General features: G+C 49.6%; 7 protein-coding genes across 7 annotated transcripts; 1 reads left to right on the top strand and 6 right to left on the bottom strand.

Annotated features, from left to right (window-relative positions):
• Window positions 1-230: 230 nt before the first annotated feature.
• Window positions 231-3,309, bottom strand: N7458_004108 (glycosyltransferase; the record flags this gene model as incomplete). The annotated part of the gene is made up of 7 exons (XM_056907490.1): window positions 231-421; window positions 473-611; window positions 663-1,323; window positions 1,381-2,148; window positions 2,198-2,434; window positions 2,490-3,108; window positions 3,165-3,309. The coding sequence occupies 7 exons, from the start codon at window positions 3,307-3,309 to the stop codon at window positions 231-233; spliced, it is 2,760 nt and encodes a 919-aa protein (XP_056768217.1).
• A 6,334-nt stretch (window positions 3,310-9,643) lies between these two features.
• N7458_004107 (putative FAD-binding monooxygenase) lies at window positions 9,644-10,909 on the bottom strand (the record flags this gene model as incomplete). Its single annotated transcript, XM_056907489.1, has 1 exon — window positions 9,644-10,909. One exon carries the CDS (start codon window positions 10,907-10,909, stop codon window positions 9,644-9,646), a length of 1,266 nt encoding a protein of 421 aa, XP_056768216.1.
• Window positions 10,910-11,172: 263 nt separating this feature from the next.
• On the bottom strand, window positions 11,173-13,245 carry N7458_004106 (Zn(II)2Cys6 transcription factor; the record flags this gene model as incomplete). The annotated part of the gene is made up of 1 exon (XM_056907488.1): window positions 11,173-13,245. One exon carries the CDS (start codon window positions 13,243-13,245, stop codon window positions 11,173-11,175), a length of 2,073 nt encoding a protein of 690 aa, XP_056768215.1.
• Window positions 13,246-14,522: 1,277 nt separating this feature from the next.
• On the bottom strand, window positions 14,523-16,771 carry N7458_004105 (DUF2264 domain-containing protein; the record flags this gene model as incomplete). The annotated part of the gene is made up of 2 exons (XM_056907487.1): window positions 14,523-15,868; window positions 15,988-16,771. 2 exons carry the CDS (start codon window positions 16,769-16,771, stop codon window positions 14,523-14,525), a joined length of 2,130 nt encoding a protein of 709 aa, XP_056768214.1.
• A 323-nt stretch (window positions 16,772-17,094) lies between these two features.
• N7458_004104 (uncharacterized protein) lies at window positions 17,095-19,078 on the bottom strand (the record flags this gene model as incomplete). The annotated part of the gene is made up of 5 exons (XM_056907486.1): window positions 17,095-17,382; window positions 17,514-17,886; window positions 17,942-18,162; window positions 18,232-18,710; window positions 18,853-19,078. The coding sequence occupies 5 exons, from the start codon at window positions 19,076-19,078 to the stop codon at window positions 17,095-17,097; spliced, it is 1,587 nt and encodes a 528-aa protein (XP_056768213.1).
• A 595-nt stretch (window positions 19,079-19,673) lies between these two features.
• Window positions 19,674-21,299, top strand: N7458_004103 (Six-hairpin glycosidase-like protein; the record flags this gene model as incomplete). The annotated part of the gene is made up of 1 exon (XM_056907485.1): window positions 19,674-21,299. One exon carries the CDS (start codon window positions 19,674-19,676, stop codon window positions 21,297-21,299), a length of 1,626 nt encoding a protein of 541 aa, XP_056768212.1.
• A 139-nt stretch (window positions 21,300-21,438) lies between these two features.
• On the bottom strand, window positions 21,439-23,016 carry N7458_004102 (fungal specific transcription factor domain-containing protein; the record flags this gene model as incomplete). The annotated part of the gene is made up of 1 exon (XM_056907484.1): window positions 21,439-23,016. The coding sequence occupies one exon, from the start codon at window positions 23,014-23,016 to the stop codon at window positions 21,439-21,441; it is 1,578 nt and encodes a 525-aa protein (XP_056768211.1).
• Between the last annotated feature and the right edge of the window lie 2,037 nt (window positions 23,017-25,053).

Genomic DNA, 25,053 nt, shown 5'->3' with positions numbered 1-25,053 from the left:
CCCCTCTCTTAGACGCGGTGTTACTTTCGGGAACGAGCCCTTTTTCTGTCATATTCACTAACATTACCTTCCTTTGAGCGATGATCCTTAGCCTATATGGTCGGGGATTGGTGGAACAAGAACTTATCCTTTAGAAGCGACGAGGAACGTTATCATCTGTGGGCACACGCAAACTGTTACCCCAAAAATGAATAAGAGAACGACGATCCCAATCGTGTTTGCATTAAGTCTCACCCGCTTTGGCTCAGTTCATGCCACCTCCGAATCACCAGATCCCGTTCTTCATCAGAAGCCGCGTACATCTCTTCGATGCCTTGCGTAATACGTGATCGGATGATCTCTTTGGATTTGCTTTTTGAGAGCGATCGGCGAACGTATTTATGAAGCCCATCCAGAGGAAATCCTACTAACCCGAATAGACCTAGACAAATCCTGATCAGCACCTGTTTGATATTGTGCAATAAGGCCTTACCCGCAGCCGGCTTTAAAAGAACCCCTCCAACCCCTGTTCCTATTCCCTTTACCAGTCCTTTGCCTCCAGATTGTCGGAATCCACGGGTCGGCTGCGTGACAAGCCCCGACAGGCCATTGTAGAGCCCTTGGTACAGCTCCTGTAAAAATAAGGAGACCATTTCTGGAAATACCTTTGAACCCGCACTTACCTTGCCAGCTGCCCTGAATCCGCTCTTGATTCCGATGACCGTGGGGATAGATTTTACAGTCTCATCATGGTACAATTTAGGTGCATTGTGAAACCCCCTCGCCAAGCTGACGGCAAAATCCGTAGGGAGTACTATCACAAAGTTCAAAGCATATTTTGCAGATTTTGCAGCGTGGTATCGGGTTTCGGATAAAATCGTTCTTGCATGACCGCGCTTTTTGCTGTAGCTTTTTGATCCTCCCTCTCCCATGGCAAGTCGTCCGTGAACCTGATCATTCTGGGAAGAATGCAATTCGCTTAGATCTGCCGCCATACTGTTGGATATAGCATTCGCTTCTGGATGCCCTTCGGGGTTCCCGCGCTCATTTTCACCAGGGCTGTACACATTTCCACTGCGGCTGCTGGTATTCATGAACGACTGGGATTCGCGCCTGCGCTCTTGGTGTGACACACATTCTGCAAAGTGTGACATAGCCCATTCTCTCCCTCTGTAGTCACGTTGTGCAGACATAGAATCAGATCCGGCGAACATTTTCGCCATCTGTCCAGGGCCACGAGCAATACCAAGGATAATATCTGTCATAGCACCGTACAAAACTTCCGCGGTAGCAGATAGTGGGCCTCTGGGGTCACGGTTCGTGTCATATTGTCGGGCTCGATATCTAACGCTGTCAGACTGATCGCAGGGAAAAGACAAAGAAGTATTTCGAAATGCGTACAAGATCACATCCGATGGTTTGATATGGCCCGTGTGCACTAGTATTGAAGTTGCCAAAGCGCTTAGCTTAACGTGTGAATGGCGGACCCACCACACTGCTGGTCGGTCGGGGCAGACACAGCACCTTAGCGCCTCAACATTGATATGCTGGTGAAAACTGTGCGCGGCTTTCTGTACTCCATGCTCTGCGCGCATCTTCTCTCCGATCAATCTGGAGTTGTCCTGAGCGTCTTCTCCTAGAGCTTCTTGAATTGCCGCGGCTAACTTTTGGGCTGTTAATTCCTTAAATGGAACGGGATGTGGGCCCGCGCCTGCTCGAGCGACAATGGAACCCCAGAATGGTTGGTCCCCGAAAAAGGGAACAATGACTGTCGGGCGGCCTAGAAGAAGCCCTGCGGCAGTAGTTCCAGCACCACCGTGGTGCACAACGCATGAGACTTGTCGAAAAAGCCAATCATGGGGGCAGCTTCCTAACAGGAAAATACTCTCGGGAATGTCAGTTTCTGAAGAGCCGATATTACTCCATCCTTTCGATATAAGCGCGCGCTGTCCCGTCAGACGAACAGCCTCAAAGATTGTCTTTGTTAGTTTCTGGGGGTTGTCAACTATAATGGAGCCAAACCCAATATAGATCGGAGGCTCTCCCGCCTTCAGGAAAGCAGCAAGCTCTTCTGATGGCTCATATTCGGACTCAGGAGAAAGAAATTGAAACCCACAGACGTCGATATTGGTGGACCAGTCACGAGGTTTTGGAAGGAGAGATGGCGACCTTAGTATGTTAGATACCACCCACCCCTAGTCCCAGGGGCCTTGCTCACCAAAGGTACGTATATGGTATTTGCAGTCGATGAATCATGCTAGGTGCCCTGATGGCATCCAATGGATCCAGGCCCAATTCCTTCTTGCGGAAATGGTTAATCAGGTCTCCGAGACCTTCCCACATCATTACCTCCACTATGCCATATGAAGCAAAGTTTGCCACCGATGGTTTGGTGCTTTGAGACCGGACATTTGCTAGCGGGTGTGGAAAGGCTTGCGTTGGGGACCAGGGCATCCTATGTAACGTTAGTGTGGGTCCTTGGATTCAAGTGTATTAATTATCCCACTCACGTAAACATCATATTCAAAGGAATTCCAAGCTTCTCGGCGCAACTCAAATGGGCAAAGCATGGGGGGTTCGCGATAATAACATCGGCGACGAACGGCCGTCGCCAAGAGTCGACAGCGCCGTTCTGAGTATGTGCGGCGATGTTATGCATTTCAGTACCATCTCCAGCCTCATAGCAAGAGTGCCAGCATCCAGAAAAAATGGCTTTCATTTCCCGTCGGCGCTTCTGAATCGCGCCGCTGCGAATTGTGCGTATACCTGGCAACAGACCAGGGTTCTGGACCATAAAGGCCATAAGTTCTTCTGGATTACCACCAATGTTGAAGAATTCGAGCCCCTGATCATTCACATCTTTGCGGAAAGACATGTGTGTTGCGAGTCGAACACGATGTCCGTGTTTCCGAAGCTCCTGACCCAGAGCGACGAAAGGCTGGACGTCACCACGGGATCCCACAACTTGTATGACGATGTTCAACTTCAGGGGAAATTCGGTGTCTTCCTCGGGAACGACGTCTACGTGTTCCTGTTGCTCCGTGACTAGCTCTGGGGGTTCCTCTACGTGTTTCATCAGTGTAGCAAGCCAGGGCTTGGGCTCTCGAAACTCAATATCCAGTCTTCCATCTGGTCACATAGTGAGCCGACGGAACGTGTGAAAACTGGAGCCACAACTCACTCACCTTTGACACGGACACCAGTGCTAAGCCCTTGTCCTTGAACAGCCGTAAAGCGATCATTGAGTATATTTTGCCCATTAAGCTGCACACCTTGCCAGTCTTCCGCCGAAATATCATTTTCCTGTGACAGATTTGCCTCGATCGCCATATTCAGGAGTTCAGATTCGGGTAATTTTGGATGAAGCTCTTTCCGAAATAGAGTGTCAGGGCTTGGAGAATGCATTTCCACTTGCGGATACCACTCACTAATATAGTATCTTTAATTCATTGGTGGCGCCACCAAACATACCCCGGAAGACTTAGCAGTCCAAAATCTTAATTTCAGCATTTGGGTTGGGGGGGGGGGGGGGGGCCGAGTGATGGCGTCAACCAGTTGCAAAGTTTGGTCTCACCTTTGGCGTGAGCTTCTCCAAATAAACTCAAATTATAGCGGATTCTCAAATCAACATGATTTGCTGATGTTGACCCTAGGTTCGGATGCAACGGGAGCTGGGAGTTGGTGTAATGCCAGACAAAACTTCTGAGAGAGAACTCATATGGTTTCATGACATCACCAATACTTTTCGCTAGAAATCGACAGCCAACACCGGCTACCAAAGACGATATAGGTCTCAATCCTGACTCACTTTGAAGGGTTCATTCCGCTCTCTTTCAAAGGGTGTATAAAGAAATCGTCGAAAGCTGCGGTTTTAAGATAGCGTCAAACGGTCGCGTATGTCGGCTGATAACACCTGAGCTGTTTTCACTACACCGTACTACGGATTCAGGTCTTTTGAGAGTTTAATTGCTGTGGGACAGGTATTAATGAAAAGCTTTATTTTAGCAGGGTCTAGTTTCCTTAACCTCGTCCATCCGGACAATATGATAATGCGGGAAGAGTACGGAGTAGTACCTTATCGCTAGCATCTGACAGATCACTTAAAAGCCCCCCTGTGGCCACCACCTTTTCTGTTGGTAGTTGTATGTCATTCAGTGTCAATTTGCACCTCTGCCGTTGAAGCCACCCCGGTATTGGTATATCTGATCCATTGACCTGGGAGTAGTTTAACATACCTCGAACGCGCGTTGGCTTATTATTTTCCCTTTGCTGAATATACCTCTACTAAATGGTCTTTCTTGAATTCTAAAAGAGTACGGATCGAGCGGCGGGAAGCGACCAATGATGAAAATCTTAGCGCGTCTTCCGCGATTCCGTTCCGAGAGCGACTTCTCCACGCGGAGGTTGAGATCGAGCTAGACAGAGAAACGGCAAAGGATCGGGCCGAGGCCATACGGTCCACGTCCGATGTTGTCGTCTACTCGGATGCCTCGGGACGCGAGGGTTACCTAGGTGTCGCCGTCGTGGCGCTCAACGACAGCCTGAAGATCACTGAATCACAACAGTTCCAGGTTGGACCGATGGACCGCTGGTCCGTCCACGTAGCGGAGCTCATCGGCATCTTCTACGCGATCAGCATGGTATTCAAGATCACCCACCAACACTCGAGAACAGCAGACAGGCAACCGACCGCGACGATCATGTGCGACAGCCGGTCCGCCCTGCAGGCGGTCCAAAGCGCGAGAAACAGATCAGGACAAAGTATCGTTCACGCGATCCTCCAGGCTGCCGCCGAGGTTCTAGCAGTGGGAATCATACTTCGCCTCCAATGGATGCCAGGCCATTGCAACGACCCTGGAAACGACGCTGCGGACCAACTAGCCAAGAATGCCGCCAGTCCGGGCAAAACCCACCCTTTCCGCCCGCTTCTCACGAGAGAGATGGCGCTCATTCGTCGGAACATCTACGCTCAGTGGGAGTAAGAATGGAAATTGTCTACTAAGGGTATTTATTCCCTTACGGAAGGTCGATAACACATTACCAGCCACCTACACGAGGAGACTATACGGGAACCTATCCGTGCCTTTCTGCCCACCCAAAGCGCTTCCCGCTTTGGGTGCGCCCGGTGTTATGGCCATTCCGGTGTTATGGCCAATTTTCATAGAAATCGTCAAATTTACCACCCAACTAGCTAATTATCAATAAAAAAAAGCTCTCCCGCCCGTCTAGCCGCTTCCTTATTAGCAATTGCCCGCTGGATAGATTCCTCCGATCGCTGTATGGGCTCGTAGCCATAAATCTTCTTGAACTGCTTGGCTAGCTTCCTTTCCTGCTTGGCTAATTCCTCCTTCTTCCTAGTATCAATCGATCGATTCGCATCGCGTGTAGTTAATATACCAGTCTGGCTAAGTGGCTTAACCTGTCGCTTGGTGTATTTTCGACGCACTGGGGCCTGCGCGGCCCTAATACGCTGAATTGTATCCCGCGTTATCGAAAGCTCCTCCGCCATCTCCCGCTAGTGCGCTATCAACCTCGATAGATTTCGCTGCATCTTATCTGATAGATCCTCGAGGTATTTGGTAATCTTCGCCTGGTTCTTATATAGTGCTTCAATAGATTTTAGAGGGCTATTTTCAACACTAGAAGACGAGAGATTAGGTGGTGGTGGTGATGGTGTATGCGAGCCCTATAAGCGAAGATCTAGTGCGTATAGATCAGGAATCACTAGTTCTTTAGCAAGATCGTCAACAACCTTAGTACTATCAACTAGATAGATTCCGCGATCACTAAAGGATTCGCGAATAATTCGCTGCGTAAACGCCTTCTTGCGAATTGGCCCGATAATCGCGAGGAAATCTGATTTCCTATATAGCTGGCCACCCTAGAAAGCTAGTTTATTATTTATTAAGCGAAATTGCTGCTTATAATTCAAGAAGGGCTTTCCGTTAAGTAGCTGGCAAAGATGGGTTAAATACGGTACGAATGCAAAAGGGATAATCGTATTATCCTCGTAAAGTTAAAGAAATTCGAGTATAAGATGCGCGCTATAGCCATCGAATATAAGAACGCGCTTTTCGCCCCGTTTCACACGATAAGCTGTTAATTGAATAAAATAGCCTAGCTAGGCTAGGGCTAATTTATCAGAAATCCAGCTATTAGGAGAAATAGCCGTTATCGTGTCTAGTAAGAGGGTTTCGCTACCGTAGAACCAGGCCTCTATAAGATTTTTGCTAGTTCCCTTGAATATAAAGAGAGGGTCTATCTACCAGCCGTCCGCAGCAATACACTCTAATGCAGTAATATTTTCGCCTTTCTCGGTCTCAGCAAGGTCAGGGCAAGATAATTTAGCACCAATAACGTTTCGTGATCGCCCTTGACTAGGTTGAAACCCGTATTCATCGAAGTTGTATACTAGCCGGGCAGGGACGTTATAGAGGACCCGTTCTAGCTGGTCGTACCAGTACTGAAGAAGGCCTGTATCTTCCGATTGGATTCGCTTCAGTTCCTTGGTCTTTTGCTTCACAGGGCCTAGGCCAAGGTTTTTTGGTAGGCGCTTTATAAAGCCGTACGCCCAGTTTTTACCAACCTGCCTATCTGGCTGATCTGTTCGCGCTAGTGCGCGATTTGCCTATACACCTACTACCGCAGGGGTAGGTGGGAGATTCCAGCTATGCATTTGGACTATCCAGCTAATCAAGGCTTTCTCCTGGTATAGCTCTAGGGCGTTTCTCAGCGATTTGGTAGGTGTAGTAGGCGATTTAGCTATTTCGACGCGATTGGCCAAGGTCTTGCGAGCCACGCCGAATTCACGCGCAATCTTAGAAAAATTCGGTTTTTTGCTGGATAAGGCCACTTGGCAGGCCTCGGCCAGGCGAGATTCATCAAAATTGATAGATTTAGGCATCGTTGGTGGTTGAATTAGCTAGTAGAAGGCTACTGGTAGAAAATTGGCCATAACACCGGAATGGCCATAACACCGGGCGCACCCAAACCGGGAAGCGGTTTGGGTGGGCAGTAAGGCTCGGATACCGAGGAACCGCGCGTACCTCTTAACACAGCTGCGCACGGGCCACAACTGGCTATCCAGCTACCGCAAGAAGGTTGGCTACAGTGACGATGATAAGTGCGTATGCGGCACGCAAGAAACAGTTACCCACGTACTGGTAGACTGCCCGAATTTGAAGGAACTTCGAAGGGAGTTACGGAGAGAAGTTGGAGACGCATTCAATGCGTGCCGAGTCTGCTGGGAGGCTCAAAACAAGGTGAGAGAGGTAAACCAGACACCCGTCTCGCGGGCCAGGGCGGTCAATGCCGTGTTGGACTTCGCCGAGGCGTCACTCACAGAGCTAAGAACTACGAGAACGGAAGGAGAATACCATACTAAGCGTCGCGGGACATGTTTTTATCTTTGATCGATCTCCACATTGGGAACGAGAGATTCCCATTTTCCAAGCCTATCGAGTCTTTCACTCTAAGTAATGAAACTGGCTGACTACAGAGCTGAAGGATAATTAAAGTACAGTGCTCATAAGCCCTTCTCGGGTTGTTTGTATAAAGTCCTATCTCACGCAAAATTATCAACCACCAAATACTTTATCACGAAGGCAGACCCCCAATCCTACAAGCCGACCTATACATCTTGAGCATGACTATCCTGACAAACCCCCTCAGTATCCTTCAACTTCTTTCGAATATAAGTCTGCCATACCAAACCACCCTCATGCTTACTGTTTGATAGACTTGTCTCCATCAGGTCATTTGACCCAGATGGGCTCCATATCTTAGATAGATCCCTTCACCTCTAGAGAAGTTAGCTCTCTCATCCCTCTCACTTCTCCCCTTCGTCCCCTAGATTCTAACAAAAAAGCTATTTTCCAAATTTGCCTAGTGGAGATTATCGGGCACGTGATGCTGGATATCTGTCGGAACACAGGCCAATGGGCCATCCAGGTGCAACAACAGATATCCCAATAGGTCTGGATTGCTATGCCCCTATCTGAAAATTTGTATGGGCTCAAATACATGACTAATCTTGGCGGGTAACTAACTAACTATACAGTATCTCCTTTCTCCGGGTATCCACCAATCCTGCTGCTGTGACAATATCACACTGAGGAGCCTCCGAGAAACAATTACTTCGAAGATCACAGGAATCAAAGTCACGTGAAACACAATACCAATCACCCCCACCAAACAAAAGAGTAAATTTGAAGGAGCTACCTCTGCTACCAAGTACCGGCCAATACCCCTAGTGAGTGTTTTTTCATTGGGCTCTGTCAAATAACTATTTGAGCTACTGTCTTGGCAGTGGGGCGCGAGAAAAGAAAGGCGATCGATAGGGCGGAAGCAGATTCCGCCACCGACTGTATAAACTTTGGATATTGCTTTGGTTCTCCGAATCTCTACACACCGAGGAATGTACAAATGGGATTGCGGACCAGATATTACGACTCACAAGCCAGAAACGTTTATGTACTCTTGGCTCTTTGAGAATCACAAGCTTTGGAATATGGCTGACTATGGTTCTGTCCTATTTGAAGTCCAGAATTTTGAACTTCATATGATATGACTGATGCCATGATTACAGCCTGTTGGTTGTTAGATAGGATGGTTAGTTAATATTGGGTTTTCAGCTTGCCAGGCTACCAGTCATCCCGCTCTTCATGTGATCATCAAGCAATTAGGGAACCAATTCTCTCGATTATTTTAACCTCAGGCCCCGATCCATTATTTCTTAGGCGGAACTTATTTTATTGATTTAATCGCGTCGTTCTCTTATTTAATTTGTTTATATCGTTTAATTAGTTTAACTTATTGATATAGAGGACTTCGGCGAATAGACTTATATAAGATAAGAGGAAGAACCTTTTAGGAGGATACACTTTTAATATAGAGATTGATATACATTCTTTTATACGCACTATTAGAGAATCAATTCTATTCTATCTTTCTCATTATCTTCGAACACTGATTTCTTGATATTCGATTAGCCCTTTCAAAAATTCCCTTTCACAAAACCTGACCTCTTATTTGATTTGGCCTTCTGTGCATCTTCTTCGGCCATGCTGAGGGGGCTTTTCACCACCCGAATCTCCTCCTAATCGCCCACTTCTTTCGTTTCTCGACCTGTCTGTTCTGCCCAGACTGCCATTGCGCATCCCCTCGTTTACCAGTTATAATACGGCGTTTTTCCTTAAGCTAGATCTTAGTAAGAGATATAGAGAGTTATATTAAACGGTTTCTGCGGATGAGGAGATTAGAGAGAAGGTTATACAGTAGCTGTTATAGGAAAAGGTATTTTTTGGCTAGCAGGGCGTTATTTAGGTTAGAGAAGGATAGATAGTTTAGGATTGTGTTTACGCAGCCGAGGGAGTATTTAGAACTTACGCTAAAAAGGATCGTTAAAGCCGTGGACGAATGATTTTTTGGACACTCAGATGTATGAAACCGAATTTCAGTGAGAATAAATGAAGCGGGCTTAAGGTTGTCACTGGATGTTATGTAATAGATGATATATACGCGATCTCTTTCCATCATTTCACATTCTACATCCTCTAATCAGGACAAGAGCTTGATATATGAGGGGGAAGTTTATCTTCATTGAAGGTTCAAAGAGGTGGTGATACACGAAGTCGAGATACTTGAGCACAACAATCATTCCTTCTCAGTCCGTCCACTGATATTCTGGCAACTTATACCCATCAGAATGGGCAGAAGCAGTCCCAAAGAACTTGTCAAATAGCCAAGGAAGACGACTCCAACAAAGAAATGCAAAGATCATATTTCTCAGCCAAATCCCCCAAGCGGTCTGAGGCGCAAACATTCCAGGAACGAGAGGTGGGATTTTCTGCATCCTGTCAATGAGCGGCCGAATCTGCTCTTCGTATCCCTTCAACCCGGCTGCCAGATCACCTCGATGTTTCCCCACCTCTCCAGCTAGCAGATAGGCTCCAGTCAGAGCCAGACTGGTACCGGTACCCGTTGGACCAGGGGCGTAGCCGGCATCACCGACCATCACGAAGCGTCCTTTGTGTAAGGTTGGCGTTTTGACTTGAACCCACTCACTACCGTAGAAGTCATCGGCTTCCATCATGCCCTGCACGACCTCGTCGCATTTCCAACCAGCTCCCTGAAATTGTTGAGCGACGAAGTCTTTCAGTGCGTCGGTGCCGAGCTTGTTCGCCTCGTGGAACTTCGCCATTGAACTGTGGTCGTTGCGTGGGTTAATGCCCATCAGCGTAATGCGATTGCCACCAGATTGGTCGGGCCCAATGCCGACAGCACGACCGTTCACAGCACTGTATGCGTGGCCTATCTGGCTCCCGCTGAGAAGGTCCTTCTTGACAGAGAAGTACGCGGCCCAAGCGTTTATTGGCTGGATGTAGTCGCGCATGGCACATCCGAGACCAATTGCCCGAGTTCTTGATGTCGCCCCGTCGCAGGCGATGACGAGATCGTATTCCGAGGATGGAGTTCCATTCATAAACTCGACTTGAACAGGTCCGTCGCTCGTCTCGGGTTGCTGCAAGGAGGCAACTTGTTCTCCAAAGATGTAGTTGACAGACTCGTGGTTCTTGGTCAAGTCGTACAAAATTCGTGACAAGTCGCCGCGAAGAATCTCATACTCGGAAATCAATGACTGGCGATCGGGATCTCCGGTGGGCGTCATGGTTCCGTACGGACGGCCGTCCTTGCGCACGAGACTGATGCCATCCATTGGCTGCAGGTTGGCTCGCACGGCTTCTTCCATACCAGGCATCTTCCGCATTACCGAGACCCCTGTTGTGCGAATGTCGATATTCTGGCCATTGGTCCGGAGTTGGGGGAATCGCTCGATGATTGTGACTTTGGCACCAGTTTTGGCGAGCCAGTATGCTGTCGCTGGGCCTGCAATGGAGGCACCCACGACTAGGACCCTCAGGTTCGACATAGGTGTGTGAAGAGCTTGATATAATGGTTGCTTGTCTTTATATCATACCAAGCATTCCGAGAGAAACAAATCCGCTGGGTGGTTTATATGGCATGGTGATAGGAATCCATCTGCACCTCGGCCAATTTGAGGCCGAGCGTGCGCGATAGCTGATTGGCTCACATCGGAATTGGGAGACTAGAAGCTCGGGGAGACAGTGCCCGAGCATTCAACCAATCACAGTCACGGACGGCTCTCCGCATGAATCGTTTATTTTCGTGGGTTCATTGTTGATTCCCTAGTTGCGATTGATCTTTTAACAATTGATCCCAGGATATCCAATCATCAACATCAAATTCGAGTCCCTCGATAACATCGAAGCCATCAGCACCCGGCACTCCAGTTGAAGGCGATAGACCATTTAATGATGCTACCTCGGGGGTTATCAGGATATCACATTGTTGTTGTCGTTTGTCTTGGTTCTTCCTCAAAGATCGTAGGGTACTGATGAACTCTGGTTCGGGGGCACTACTGCTTGATTGCCAGGAATCCCAAGCCTTCAAAGCAAGGCATCTCATTGCCATACTGAGGGCCTGTCGGCTGTCGAAAAGCTCATCGTGGTTCTGGTAGAGTTCGGCGACACTTTTCCAAGCTGCCTCGATTTGATCATGGGAGAGCAGGTCTCTTTGTTTCAAGAGAGTCGTTAGCATAAATATGACTGAGTCTCGAGTTCCCCATAGAAAGAACGGTTTGATGTGCCACTGGAACCTGCTGGTCCCACCATGAGAATGAACTGCCGTATCGGTGTCCAAGGTTTTCTGCGCAAGTTGGAATAGTTCTTTTCTCTCCCGATCAGTGGCGGTCTGGTCCCTTACTTTGGGAAGACGAAGTTTGAGCCTCATAGCCGTCATACCGGACCTTGCAAGTGCGATAGTAAGGAAGTGTAAGGGATTCACAATGTTACAGTAACGAATGAACTTTTCCTCCACTTCGCTTTCTGCAGCAGAAATGACTTCTTCAGCTTCACGATAATCAGAGGAGCTCCAAGGCCCTGCCGTGTTGATCGACTTCCCTGATTCAGCCAGTCGCTTCCCCACGTATGCGCGGGACAAACAGAACATCATGTCTGTGGGGCCATTTTGCTCGACTGGTTTCTCTGTCATTCCAGGCCAAATTTGGTCATCATTGATGTTGAGTGGAGGCCTTGTATCCCAGGCTTCCGGCAAGCTGATATAGTCAATTCCAGCAGACTGACTTGCTCGAGAATCATGTGGAAAGACCTGATAAAACAATCGACGTCTCAGCTCTACCTCAAATGGTGGCAGGCCCAAGTTCTCTCCATCTCGATGGAGGCCGATTCGTTGTCCAATGCGGGCGGATATCCCAGTCAGGATCCAGTATGTGTGCGGATCGTAGGCGTAACGACTGGGTAGGAGGTATAGATAGAGTGCCTGTAAGACAGCAATTTCTGTTGTTTTAAGAAACGACGCATTCACTAGAGCCTGACGCGCGGCAGCGTGAAATCGTTTCATCATTGTTGATCGATCTTGTTTGAACATCTTCATGCAATCTTCTCCCGATATCGAAAAGACAGCACAGTGATAGATTGAAAACAGTAAACACTCCTCTGCCTTGGAAGCAATTCCAGGCCGTTGTGAAACGGATTCGACCATTTTGCCAGTCGACGGGATATGTAAAACCTTGCAGATGGGTTCCACATTCTCGGTGTGCGTCTTCCACAGCTGCATGGCATCTGCATGACTTGGGTGACAGTGCAGGATACTTTGCTGACAACCCAAGAACGCACCCGTCAACGGATCCGGCGGGATGGCTTTGGTAGAAACAGAATCAGGGGTCATTGTATCCTCGTCCTCGTCCGTGGACATGTGTCGAATCTCATCATCTCCGAGGTTGAACCACATATGGCTGTCGATATATCTCGACTTGCCTTGGCCGGTAAGTAGCCTGCCCGTTTTTGACGCGACTGGCTTGACGAGACTGGCCTCTGACTGTTGATGGAGAGGGACTTCTTCAATATCCACTGTATCAGTATCCAGCAGACCGTTCTCCTTTAGAATGCACTCGTATCGAGCCAGCTTTTCTATTGCATCATCCAGTTTTCGTTTTCGAGGTCTCGGCCGCGGTGCTTGAAAAACACACTCGAACCCTCCCTTGCGGCATCGAGAACAAATTGGGGCAGCTTTATCACATTTGACCTTTCGTTTCGCACAGATTTGACATGTGTAGGGCATGGCAGACTGTGGTGGATTTGTTTGACTGCCCACGCTGAGGCCTCCTCCGATGGGGGCTGGGGCAATGGGTACCAGCCCACTACTTGAATTCCAGTCGCTTGCCATTTCAACTCCAGTGAGTGTAACAGTCCATTATACCCTAATGTTTTCGTCCCAACACATAAACATCCCACGCTGGATGTTCCTCTCGAATTAAGGAGAGTTGGGGTCTTAATTGTCTGGCACGGCATGGCAGTAATTATCCATCGCCCTTCACCGCTCAGCGACCGAGCCTCATCGGACTGACCAATTAAATTTGGATGCCACTCTTTTGTTGCTCCAATGAAATCCGAATTCGAAATACGTTATTAACTGTTTCTCAAGTTCCCTCATCATCACGCCACGCACGGTTTGTGCTTAGTAAGGTCGCTCCAGACCCTTAAAATTCGTATATTACTTTGCGATAGTTCGCCAGAACACGCCATTTTCCCTGTATCCCATGCATAGTTGTAAACTCTGCGCTCAGAACCTGGCATAGATTAGGACTTCATCCTGGTTTACCCGTGGATGCCATAAGCGAGCCACGTCTAAGATAGGTGTGGGAAGCGGTGTTGCAGGCGCTTAAGGTATCTGCGTTGTTTAATGGAGGCAGTTATGGACTCGTATGTGGATTGGCGCGGCTGGGGGAACTATAGTCGCTGAATGACCTGAATTGGGCGGTATATGCTGAGGCGCTGGTGGTGGATGTCGAACGGGCATAGATGGGACAGACAGTGGACGGTCTCGAGGAATTAGGCTGTTCACATTTCATATCGGGAAAAAGCCATATTGGTTGACTTGGAGTGATCAAGACGAATGGTATTGCGCAGTTGGGATGTTAATTCGTTTTGGATGGGATGGACGGGCTGGACGCGATTTCATGTCCAAAAAAATATATTTCGTACATATTAGGGCAGGCTAGCCTATTTTAGACATTGAAACTAGGAATTTGATGAAGTCTAGCACCGAAAAGTTGCTTAGATATTCTCTGTCTAACCCGGTTAACCCAATGACTTTCCTATTTCAGAGGTTGTCTCCCTATTTGGGTAATATCGCAGCAAGCTTATACAGTATGGCATTTTATGCAAGAATGGGGCTAATCTACCAAGGGGAAACAAACAAATTTGAGGTAAATTAAGTTGAAGAAAAGATGAAAAGAGCGGATGATTCGAAGACATAAAGACATGTGGAGGTGTCCTTGCTTACCTGAGTAGGGAACGAGGGTTGAAAGTCTTCGATTCACGGAGTGTTGAGAATTCCCTAGTACAAACAAATAAATCACAACACATAGTTATGAAACTAAACTATTGCGGGTGTATTTTACCACCCCACTTTACTCGACAGAAAACAAAAAGCACCCAATCTCAGTGTAGCACGATTCGGATCTCATCTTCTTCACCTGGATTTGCGTTCACCTGGATTTTTGGTCTTTTCAACCACAATTCCCGAATCTCCTTCACGTCAATACCCGACGTCTTCGACACCGCGAATATTCCCGTCGCTAACCACATCTCAGCCGCAGATTTGCTCTCAGACTCCGCGACCAGTGTGTGCTGAAGCGCAGGTATCAAGGTCCTTTGCCTGATTAAATTAGTATTTGCATCCGCTTGCAGCAGCAATGCTGGGCTTTGGGTCGCAAGTCTGCCACCTCCTGAGCGTGGCGCAAACATCAAATCCCTTTGTAGATCGACAACACCACTAGCGCTACCATCCGAGAGGATCAAGCAGCTCTGTTCATCCTTCCCCCATGCTTCTACCACGACAGCATCCTGATCCAATAGCTTCCTCAATTCTCTCTCCGTACACAACAGGCCTGTTCTTGCCACACCGGAAGCCGCAAAGCCTGCGTCAACTAACCTGATGGGCCCAGGTTCGATGGCCGCCGGTGACCACCTCACCTTGTGTATACGAAAGTGCCATCCTGACCACAGCTCCAATGCGGGAATTAGGGTAGTTCGGACCTCGAATTCAACTGACTTCTTGGGCCTCCAGGTACTAACAAGAGCCGGCACAGTTCTCGCTACCGTACCCATCCCAGCAGCCGCGTCGGAAGTGAGGATTGGGATCTGCAGACTCCGTACATTGAACGGATTTGCGCGCACAATCCATGCCTCGCCGTCATCAAGACTGACAGTCAGCGTGCTGTCCGGGGCCATCTGCTCCAGTAGTGCGCCACTAGGGACGCTGAACCCAAAGAAGGACGAGTACGCCATCTTGCCGTACTTTGCCTCTCTGGCACGGTGGGTCTTCGTGGTTCCTTGGCCTGATGAAAGCAGGAAGTGGTGGCTGCGTCCGCCGCATAGAATATGTCGGGGCGGCCAGAGAAGTTTGACTTCATCGAGTGACGGCTGTGCACGCAGAGGCCGGGCAGCGAGTGGGTGCGGTAATTCTTTTGATGTCCAGAAGGGGTGACTCTCAGGTAGGCAAAGAATGGTGAACGATTTCAGACACCAGTATACGGACTGTGGTGAGTTGTAGTTCTCGCTGAGGAACATATTTGGATAGGCATAGCCGATATTGATTGTACCGTCACTGTTGAAGATTCCAGGCTGCTTTCTCCACCAGCGTAGATGGCGGAGGATGAGACCCTTGACCACGCCGATATTTTTGAGTGGTTCGTCGAGCTGTACCCCGGCTATGGCGACTGCGGACCAGAATGCTGCGAAGGCGAACCGGTACGTCAGGCTCCGCCCATACGGGATGGCACTTCCTAGGAGTCCCGAAGTCAGTACTAACTTCCTGAATTATACGCCTCAGATTCAGATATAGAGATCAGGGAGCAGTGATATAGATAGTAGAGAGATGAGAGTGTCTTATAGGCCGACATACCATCCACATCAAAATATCTCCAGAACCCCGACGCAAACTGTCGCGCCTCCAGCTTATACCTCTCAACTCTACTCCGATCATCGGAAGCCAAGCCTCTATCCTCCATGAACCTCACATATAGCATCCGTGCAAACTGGATTGCGAAGCTTCCCGAGTAATAATCGGCCTGTTTCCTCTCACTTCCCCAAAGCCCGTCGCTACTCCAACCCTCACCAAGATCGAACGAGTCCAGCATCTTCAAATCCTGGACCACAACTTCCTCTTCCTGGGATCCCAGCGCCAGATTGACTAGCACGCGAAACCAGCGCCAGTTGTTCTGGGGCATTTTCCGTCCATTGATTTGGCGCAGCCACCTTTCTAGATTTTCCCGGGCCACGGCATCCATCCCAGAGAGAAATGTTGCAGGGGCCATCAGCAGTGCGTACGCGATGCTCTCCATTTCCACCATGCGCTGATCGAAGTCTCCCAGATCACCCCAATACTCCGAAGATGTTGGGTCTGTACCGGCTTGTAAGCCACAGACCCATGAGTCCACGTCAAGGCCAAGGCCATCTGCACTACTTTCAGGAGCGAGGAGGCTTGCGATGGCCCACAGCGGCCGTGCAAAGCCCTCGAGTTGGGCGGAGATCTCATCAAACCCTGCTGCAGTGTCTGTGGAGAGTTTGATAAAGGCCTTTTGGGGAGACTTGTACTGTTCCAGCGGATTTAGCAGGGCGGCGCTAGCTCGTACGAGGTCAGAGCGGGTCTGGAATGGGTTGTCCGTGAAGCCTGGGAGTGCGGGCATGGTTGGAGTTTTGCCTAGTATTCCAAGTGCGGGGCTAGCTTGAGAGCTGTATGTTCGTAGGGGATCAGAGATTTCAAGGCAGGTGGGAGCTCCGGGCACTTATAATCCATTTAGTGCCAAGCCTGCTGTCGGTCTTCGGGGTAATGTATGGATTTCGGGTGGTTGTATTATTCATGTTCTACTATCAATTTACGCGGCTCAAAAACAAACTACAGCGACGCGGCAACAACAGTCCAGGAATTGATGACAATTGAGGAAAAAGGGCGTTTACCAGAGCACTCATTTCTCAACCTTGCCCCATTAACTTGATTAAATTAAACTGTTCACAGTCTCTCAATCTTAATCTCATCGTTGGTTGTGATTTCCACATGGCTGCTTGATGCGCCCAGTTCGGTCTCCTTCTCGGTCTCAACCATGTGTCTATCGACAACTTCCTGGCTTTGACGCCGCTTCAGCTCTCGCATCCACAAGTACTGGCCCAACATAAACAGGCACCAGTAAATGACAGTTAAAGCTGTGTTGACGATGAAACCCTTGCGCCACTTGGGCGCCTCGAGAACAGGGAAGGCCGTGATTGGGTAAAAGGAGAAGAAGATCCAGCCGCAGGTCATCTGTCAATTGTGAGAACAAACTGAAGTTAGTTTTAACCCCGGAGGAGTTAAGTGGCTCAAGAAAAGCGAAGAGCAAAGAAAAGAAAAGGAGAAGGGGGAAAAGGGTTAAAAAAAAAAGGCTCTAAACCCACCATCGCTCCGGTCGTGAATGCTCTAGCTTCGGCATCATCCTTCATGATCATGTTAACCCAAGGAAACAGGATCGGAGTAATGCAAGAGGTCATCCCCAAAAGATAGTAGGCCGTGAAATGAAGCCCGACTGGAATGTCCCACACAAGAAGAACGACATTGCAGAAGAGAAGAACTGCGGATGCGGCCGTGAAGGTGGTCCAGATTGGGTAGACCATGCAAAGAGAGGTCGAAAGGATGCCGGTCAATATAGCAACTCCCTGAACCCCAGTTGGAATTGTGTTGATTTGTGGGATCGTGTAAGTGCCGTGTTGTTCTGCCTCGTATTTCAGCCACAGGGCCATTTGCCCGCCAACATAGCTGGTACACTGAAAGCTAGAGTTCACCTCGAGTCAGTCCGGCCGGCCAAAGACTATGCTTAGAGACATACCAGACGTAAGTAGCGGTGGCGATGTAGAAATGCCAGTGCGTAAACACGCGCTTGAGCATGCGCTTCCCTATCTTTGTGCTCTCCTTGACGCCGTCATCGCCCATTCGGGCGCGTGCTAGTTGCTGGTCCCGCTCGGTGAGCCACCAGACTCGGGGGCTTTGTGGGATGCCGGGAAAAAGAAAGAACCCAGCAATTGCAATTGGAATGCTAATAATACCATCCTGTGTAGTAATACATAAGTTCCTCGGCACTATTTTTGTCGTCAGAAAAGGGAACCATCGAATACTCACTATGATGAACAGCCAGCGCCAGCCCGCCATTCCCAAGACACCATTGAGATGGGTGTATGCCGCGGCCTGTAGGTATCCTCCAAACATTGAACCGGCATTGCTACTCACGTACCACACTCCTGCTCTTTTAAAAACCTCGTCTGCACGGTACCAGGAGGTCAAAATATAGATGCAGCCCGAGGAGGCCGGGGTCTCGAGCACCCCCAGCAGAAACCGGACTCCGAAGATATCGTGCTCGTTGCGCATGCGTGCCTGGCAAAAGGTCACAATTCCCCAGAGAAGCTCCATGGTCGGTGGATAGTAGCGGGACAGGCTCGGCCGAGAGATCAGCATCATGGATGGGATCTCAAAGAGGAGATATCCTATATTGTAGAACGTCCCGAACAGGGAATACTGGTTCCCGTTCAGATGGAGTTCCTCCTTCATGCCTGAAACATAGGCGTTATTGGTGTTGCCTTGATCAAGCCATTTGATGAAAACTAGATATCATCTACGTCAGTATGTGGATATCTTCTCTAATACTTCTTCTATCCGAAGACGGATGATCATTCATTTCGCTGAGCACGTGCATTCTCTTTCACAGCCCGCTTTGTTCGGAGGGGTTGGAAGTGGAATGCTCACACATCAGACAGCACAGCGGCATAATGAAGCAGTCTAGCTTGCGCAGAAGCCTGCGCTCCTCCTTTGAATAATGACTTGGGTACCAATCGAAGATGTATTGCCATGCCTTCCACAATGAGGGAACAGCTGGCCGATTGGTCGTGGAGCTCACAACAGGGCCTTTTTCTGCGTCGCAGGGCTCGTCAGCAGTGGGCAGCGGCGAGACCGTCCTGATTCCGCTGGCCATATTATGTTGAAGTTCTATTCTTTCTGAAGCTATGTCCAGAGATCTAAGGAGAGAATAACTGTGGCCAGAGAAAGCTAGGTCACAGCTAGACCGCGATCTATATAGACACCAGCGCTCGGGGGAAAGCGATACGAGATTGAAGTTTAAAGACAAGCTCATGGCCGACAGGCACATCCATTTGCTGGGTCAGCTGTGAGCAAAGACAAGGGTGGGGTTCTCGTTGCTTTAGTGCCTCGGAGGAAGAACCGCGGACTTCGGGCGATCCAGAACCAAATGCCAGAGAATATTACCCCGCAAACACTCTACGGCTCAACAACAACGCCAAGTATGGCAGACAGTCGTGGTGCATTAGCGCCTTCGTCGGATGATTGGCGCCGGGAATAACATGGTACAAGCACAGCGTGGAGCATTAGGCTTTGCCTAAGGCTACTGCACGTCGGTTAATGTACACCGGCGGGACGGACAGTCGCATTTGTGGATTCCATAAAGGCCCCGAAGCTAGCACTGACATCGAAGAGCCAGCAGCATTTTTATATAGATTTCGTTGGCAGGAGCAACCCCAAGGCTCCTTTCTCGGAAAATTTACCGCGCAAGGATGTCTGTTACAGAAACAATCACCAAACCCCATGGGTTGATGTCGGGTCAAAAGGCCTCTGAGGCACTAATATCGAAATCCACCCCTTCACCTCACGCACCCTTACCCAATGAGGCCATTTCTGTTGGTAAAATCACCGAAGTCTCTACCTTGGACGTGGATCTTTCAAGCGCAGTCCCAAACTTAAGGGGAAATCTTGCAGAACTCTTTGCCGAAAACATTATGGCGAAGGTCTGGCGTGTCGCATGCGAGTCTCTTCCTGGTGCTGGCGCGACGTCCGAGGAACGTGCGATGAAGTTCCCTCGCGTATTTCCCGAATACGTGCCCCAGAATCCCCAACACGGCGAGAAGCTTGGCGTCTATCATCTCCGTGAGGCGGACTTCTGGACCTGTGGCTTCTTCCCCGGGACCTTGTATGAGCTACTAGAACGGACAGTCCGTTATCCCCAGTCAGCTGTGTACTTTCTCCATTCAACGCCACGGGAGAGACGGGATCAGCTGCGTGCCATGTGTGAAAAATGGTCGGAGCCGTTGCACGACATGGCCAGCAGGACGGACACACACGACATAGGCTTCATTGTCATGCCTGCTCTGCGCAAGGATTGGGAGCTCTTTGGCAACTTCCGCAGCCTGGCATCTATTGTCAGGGCGGCCAATAGCCTGGCAACGAGGTACGTTGCCTCCGCAAAGGCTATCCGCAGCTGGGATCTCTTTATCAGGAAAGACACGCAGATCACGGATATGAATACCAATATTATCGTGATCATCGACTCCTTGTGCAATCTCGACCTACTCTTCTATGCCGCCGCCCATAGTTCCTCCCCACATCTTGCGGAGATGGCCGTCACCCATGCCCGCACCGTGATACGCACCCACCTGCGTCCAGAGCCGCATGTCTCACAACCCGCGATCGGAAGATATAAAGGCCAGCTATACTCAACCAACCATGTCACATGTATAGACCCAAAGACTGGCGACATCAAATGTCGTATGACGGCGCAGGGGTACGGAGACGGGTCCACCTGGGCTCGCGGTCAGGCCTGGGCAATACTAGGGTATGCACAGACGTACATGTGGACCGGGGACAAGGAGTTCCTCGATGTGGCGTGCGGCACGGCAGAGTATTTTCTGGATAGGTTGGAGACGCATCCGGTTGCGCGGGGACCTGGAAGTGGGAAGATGCAGTACACTTCCCCACCATGGGACTTTGATGCTCCGATGGAGGAGAGTGAGGGCCAGGAGGTTGTGAGGGATTCCAGCGCGGCAGCAATCGCGGCGAATGGGTTGCTCGTGCTGTCGCAGGCGCTGATTGCGAAGGGAGAAAAATCGCTTGCATCGAGATTTTTTGACGCGGCGGTGGGGATTATGAGAGGCACGCTGGACTATTCACTAGCGAAGGAGACTGCACGGTTTCAGTTTATTCCTGGCAAAGACGGAGAGGAGTTGAAAGAAGGCCTGGCCGTGGAGGACCTTGTGCAGGGAAAGCGGTTCGATGCGATCCTTAAGCATGGGACTGCTAACAACAATGAGAACGCGAGGAGGCGGTATGCGAATCATGGCCTGGTGTATGGTGATTATTACTTGGTGAGATTTGGAAACGAGCTGCTGCGCATGGGCTTAGTGTAGAACCGTGCAGTATTGCCAAGAAACCAGTGCATAAGTAGATATTAGACGTCCAAATAGCCCATAGTACCGGCCTAGGGTATACGGAGATATATGCTATCTAACAGCCTATGTGTAGTATGACTAGCCCTTTAATGACTCTTCACCAAGATTGGTCTAGATTGGCACTGAACATTCCGTTATCGAAACTGATGATCCGGTCCAAATCCATGAATTGATGGCCCAGCAATATCTGTGAAATAGCATCCAGATCGCCGGGCGCTTGATCCCTCCCGGGAGAGTACGTTTCTTGCCCGTACATTGTCTGATGCTGGTCGTTAGGGTTTCTGGGGAGCTGTATTGAGGTTGAAGGGCAGGGTAATGACATGGCCGGTACCGCATCAATGAGGTTCCCGTTCGGCTGGGTCTCCGCGGGCTTTCTAACATTTTGAGAGTTGTATTCTGGTTGTGCCTGCAGGTGTAGCGATGGCTGTCGAGTCTGGTTATTTGGAGTCGACACAGATACTGGATCCCCTACTAGAGGGTCGGTCTCCCTGTTGCAATGGTCGATATCTTGCATGTAATCTAGGACATTTATTTTGTAACCCAAGTCCTGGATGCACATATCCTTCATCTGCCTCAGCTGTTTTGCGTATTTTGCGGCCAGGTCCTCGGTCAAAGCCGTGGTCTCTGGCATCACCACTACGTTCCCGTTCCATCGACGTGACATCTCATCTAGGCTTCGAACTAGCGTCCAGAACCTGTCATCGATATCCGATCTAGCGTACAGAGCAGTGTTCTCTCCACTGTAGTGGATCCCGTAGGCTAGCAGGAGTCGGGCTGCCACATAAACGCAGAATGAAAACTGGGGATAGACGGGGAAGGTTGCCGGAGACACTTTAAGATATTGTTCAGTGATCGTGGCAATTTCAACAGCCGCCTGCTGACAGGTCTCTGCAGAGCAACTGCTGGGCAAGTGGCTGTGGAAAGTCCAGTCGTGTGCTGGAAACGCGATAGGTTGATGCAAGAGAATCATGGAAGCATTATGGGTAATGTGTGCCAATGTGAGATTTGGGTCCATCACTACCGTTTGGCGTTTGGCATCGACCTCAAGCCCCGTTGTTCCTCCACTGCCACTAGGTGGGCCGTCCTGATTGATCGTGTCGTGAAGGTCGACAGTTGTGTTGATAGGATTCGCGGCTTTCCACTTTTTCGGAAGGAGCATCTTCCAGTGTACAAGGCGGAGGTCGAGTTCCTTAAACCTTGTGAGCCAGCTCGTGACGTTCTCTGGACGGTGCATGTCGACCTTTTGCTGAAGGAAGTAAGTCGTGACGCGGTTCAGCGACTCGGTTGCCTCGATGCGGTAGGCGAAAGCACCAGCAGCCTCCATCAGGGGATCTTCCGGCGATAAAACAGAGCCACTGGTGTCGGCCGGACTATGTTCAGGTGCGCCATTAGCCAACGTAACTTGCGGAGACACGTAATGGGCCGGTTGGAAGCCAATGGGATTCCCCATCCGCCCTGCTGACTTGTCCCATATGCCAAAAAACGCTGTAACATTGGGTTTATCTCTTCTCCAATAGACCCCATCGCAAGGAAGACGACGGTGCACATCGTCCGAGGTAAGGCTAGTGTTCCAGCCCATTGCCACGGAGCAAAACCGGTCGAGATTGAATACGTTCCAGAACACACGGCGTCGCTCCTCTGCCTCGACCCAGCTCTCCGGAGGAGACAGAAACATAAACGGCCTTGAAACTGGTGTACGGCTTCCGCACTCCTCGTCTTCGACTGTCAGTTTCAAGTATTCGACAGTCCGAGTCAGCGATCCGACTAGGGACCACGCTTTTTCCCCCCAACCATTTCCAATCTGATGGCTAAGTTAGTTGACACAATTCAGAATGTATAATATCTCGCGGCACGTGTATATTATTGGACTAGGAAAGTCTCACATCATTAAACACGCAAATTACGAGTGCCTGGAGATTTTCAACGCTTAAGCGATCCATCGAAGTCGAAACAACCAGACTCCTGGCCTGCTCCGTAGTCAGACCCGTCAGGGAGATATCGGATACGGCTTCGTGCCGCTGTATGAATCTCCCAGATACTAATATCATGGCTCGCAACAAGATGTCAAGCTTTGACCTGTGTTTTGGATCGAGAAGTCGTCGACGCAAGCTGTTCTCGTGTATGAGAGGGATCCAAGGGTGTATATGCTTGAAGTATGTCTGCAAAACATCTTCAATTGTGCTAGGGTTGAGCAAAGCAAGTACTGAATGGTGATCGACGTCCGGCCGCGAAGACTGAGAAGGGCCGACGTGGTCGTCCACTCGTTGTCGTTTAGCTGGGCGATCAGCGGCCCCGGGTGACGGCTTGTCGTTGAATCTCTGAAGTTCCTGTGCCAGCGCAGACAGAACAGAAAATTCCTTGTACTGGTTTGCACTCGGATGTGTTCGTTGATTGGACTCGTTTGGCGTTTCGTCTCCCAGTCGGTCGAGAACAAACTCTTCTAGGCGATCTAGCGGCGGGACACCTGAGCCTCGTATGCAACTCTAACAAGGATACCGGAGTGGAGGTATTTTCTACGTTCACCAGCAGAGGCACTCTTCATTATCATACCTAGCCGTCGGTGTATATTTTCAATAGCCCCGGATTTAATCCCCGGCTTCGACCGTTTGGGATCGTACACGCAGTGGCTTCCTATGCCAGTGCCGGATTAGTGACATTGTAAGAAGTAGTTCTGTCTCGGGAGACAGAGGAAGTATGAATGTGCTGGCTGACCAGTTTTGCGGCAGTGTTGACATGCGGGTGTTTCCCTGGAGCAGCGCAGTTTGCGGTTGCGACAGTCACTACAGGCAACCGAGAGCTCTGGCAGCTTGCTGTTGTTTTCTTTGGCGTAGAGGATATTATTGGTGGCAGATCTGGACATCCTGCTGGCCTGATTTTCTCGTACCGGGTTTGGGGTAGATAGATCAAACCTGGGATACATACAGTGCGAGGAGAATCTTTATCCTTCCTTCGTCGTGACTTCCACCGAAGCCCGTACGAGATAGCCCGAGAACCGACGGACCCCCGCTCGCCCAGGACCCCGCCATCCCCTCTATTCGCTCTTAATCGAGCCGAAAATAACTGAAAGCCCGTGAATGGCAACGCCAGAAGTTAACCCTCTGCTCTCCAATCTCTTCTTCATTACTGGCAGCCGTACCGCGTGATGTGATGGTCAAAACACACCTTTTTACAAAAAAGAAAGAATTCACTGCCTAGGCTCCCCCGCACCCGCCTACTGGCTAACTACCTAATTACCCCCATTCCCCTGCCCAGATAATCGTCCTCCAGGCTCTCGCCGAGTGACTGTGATGCACACAGCCTACTTGGTCCTTGAACCTCTGTTTCGAAAGTACATTGCTATTAGATTTATCTGAGACAGTACTAGAAGAGGTCATAAATCTCCAATTTTACGCTTTATAGTGAAATCCCTACGCATCAAGCTTTTAATCATTTGAAAAGTTAACTATCACAGCTAATCGAAAAGACGGGGATGTCAAGATGTAATCTGCCTAAAAGTCATCAAATCATCATCGAGTGGGCTCTATCACGGACTAAAACTGTCAAAACTGTCTGGCATCATGCATAGTTCCTGGCCTGATCCAAGGCGAGAGGGTTTTACCAGCCGAGGTAGGTAGGTGCCAACTTATCTAGTGAGACGCAGATAAAGGTCTAATTAGTAAAGACGAATGATAAAGCCAGGCCTCCAGGCGTACTAAGCTTCAAACTTATTGAT

Source organism: Penicillium daleae (genome assembly GCF_028827525.1).
Source record: "Penicillium daleae strain IBT 16125 chromosome Unknown utg000004l_segment0_segment0, whole genome shotgun sequence".
In the NCBI taxonomy this organism is placed as follows: Eukaryota; Fungi; Ascomycota; class Eurotiomycetes; order Eurotiales; family Aspergillaceae; genus Penicillium; species Penicillium daleae.
The sequence above is the reverse complement of the archived record's forward strand: the minus strand, read 5'-3'. Positions and strand labels throughout refer to the sequence as shown.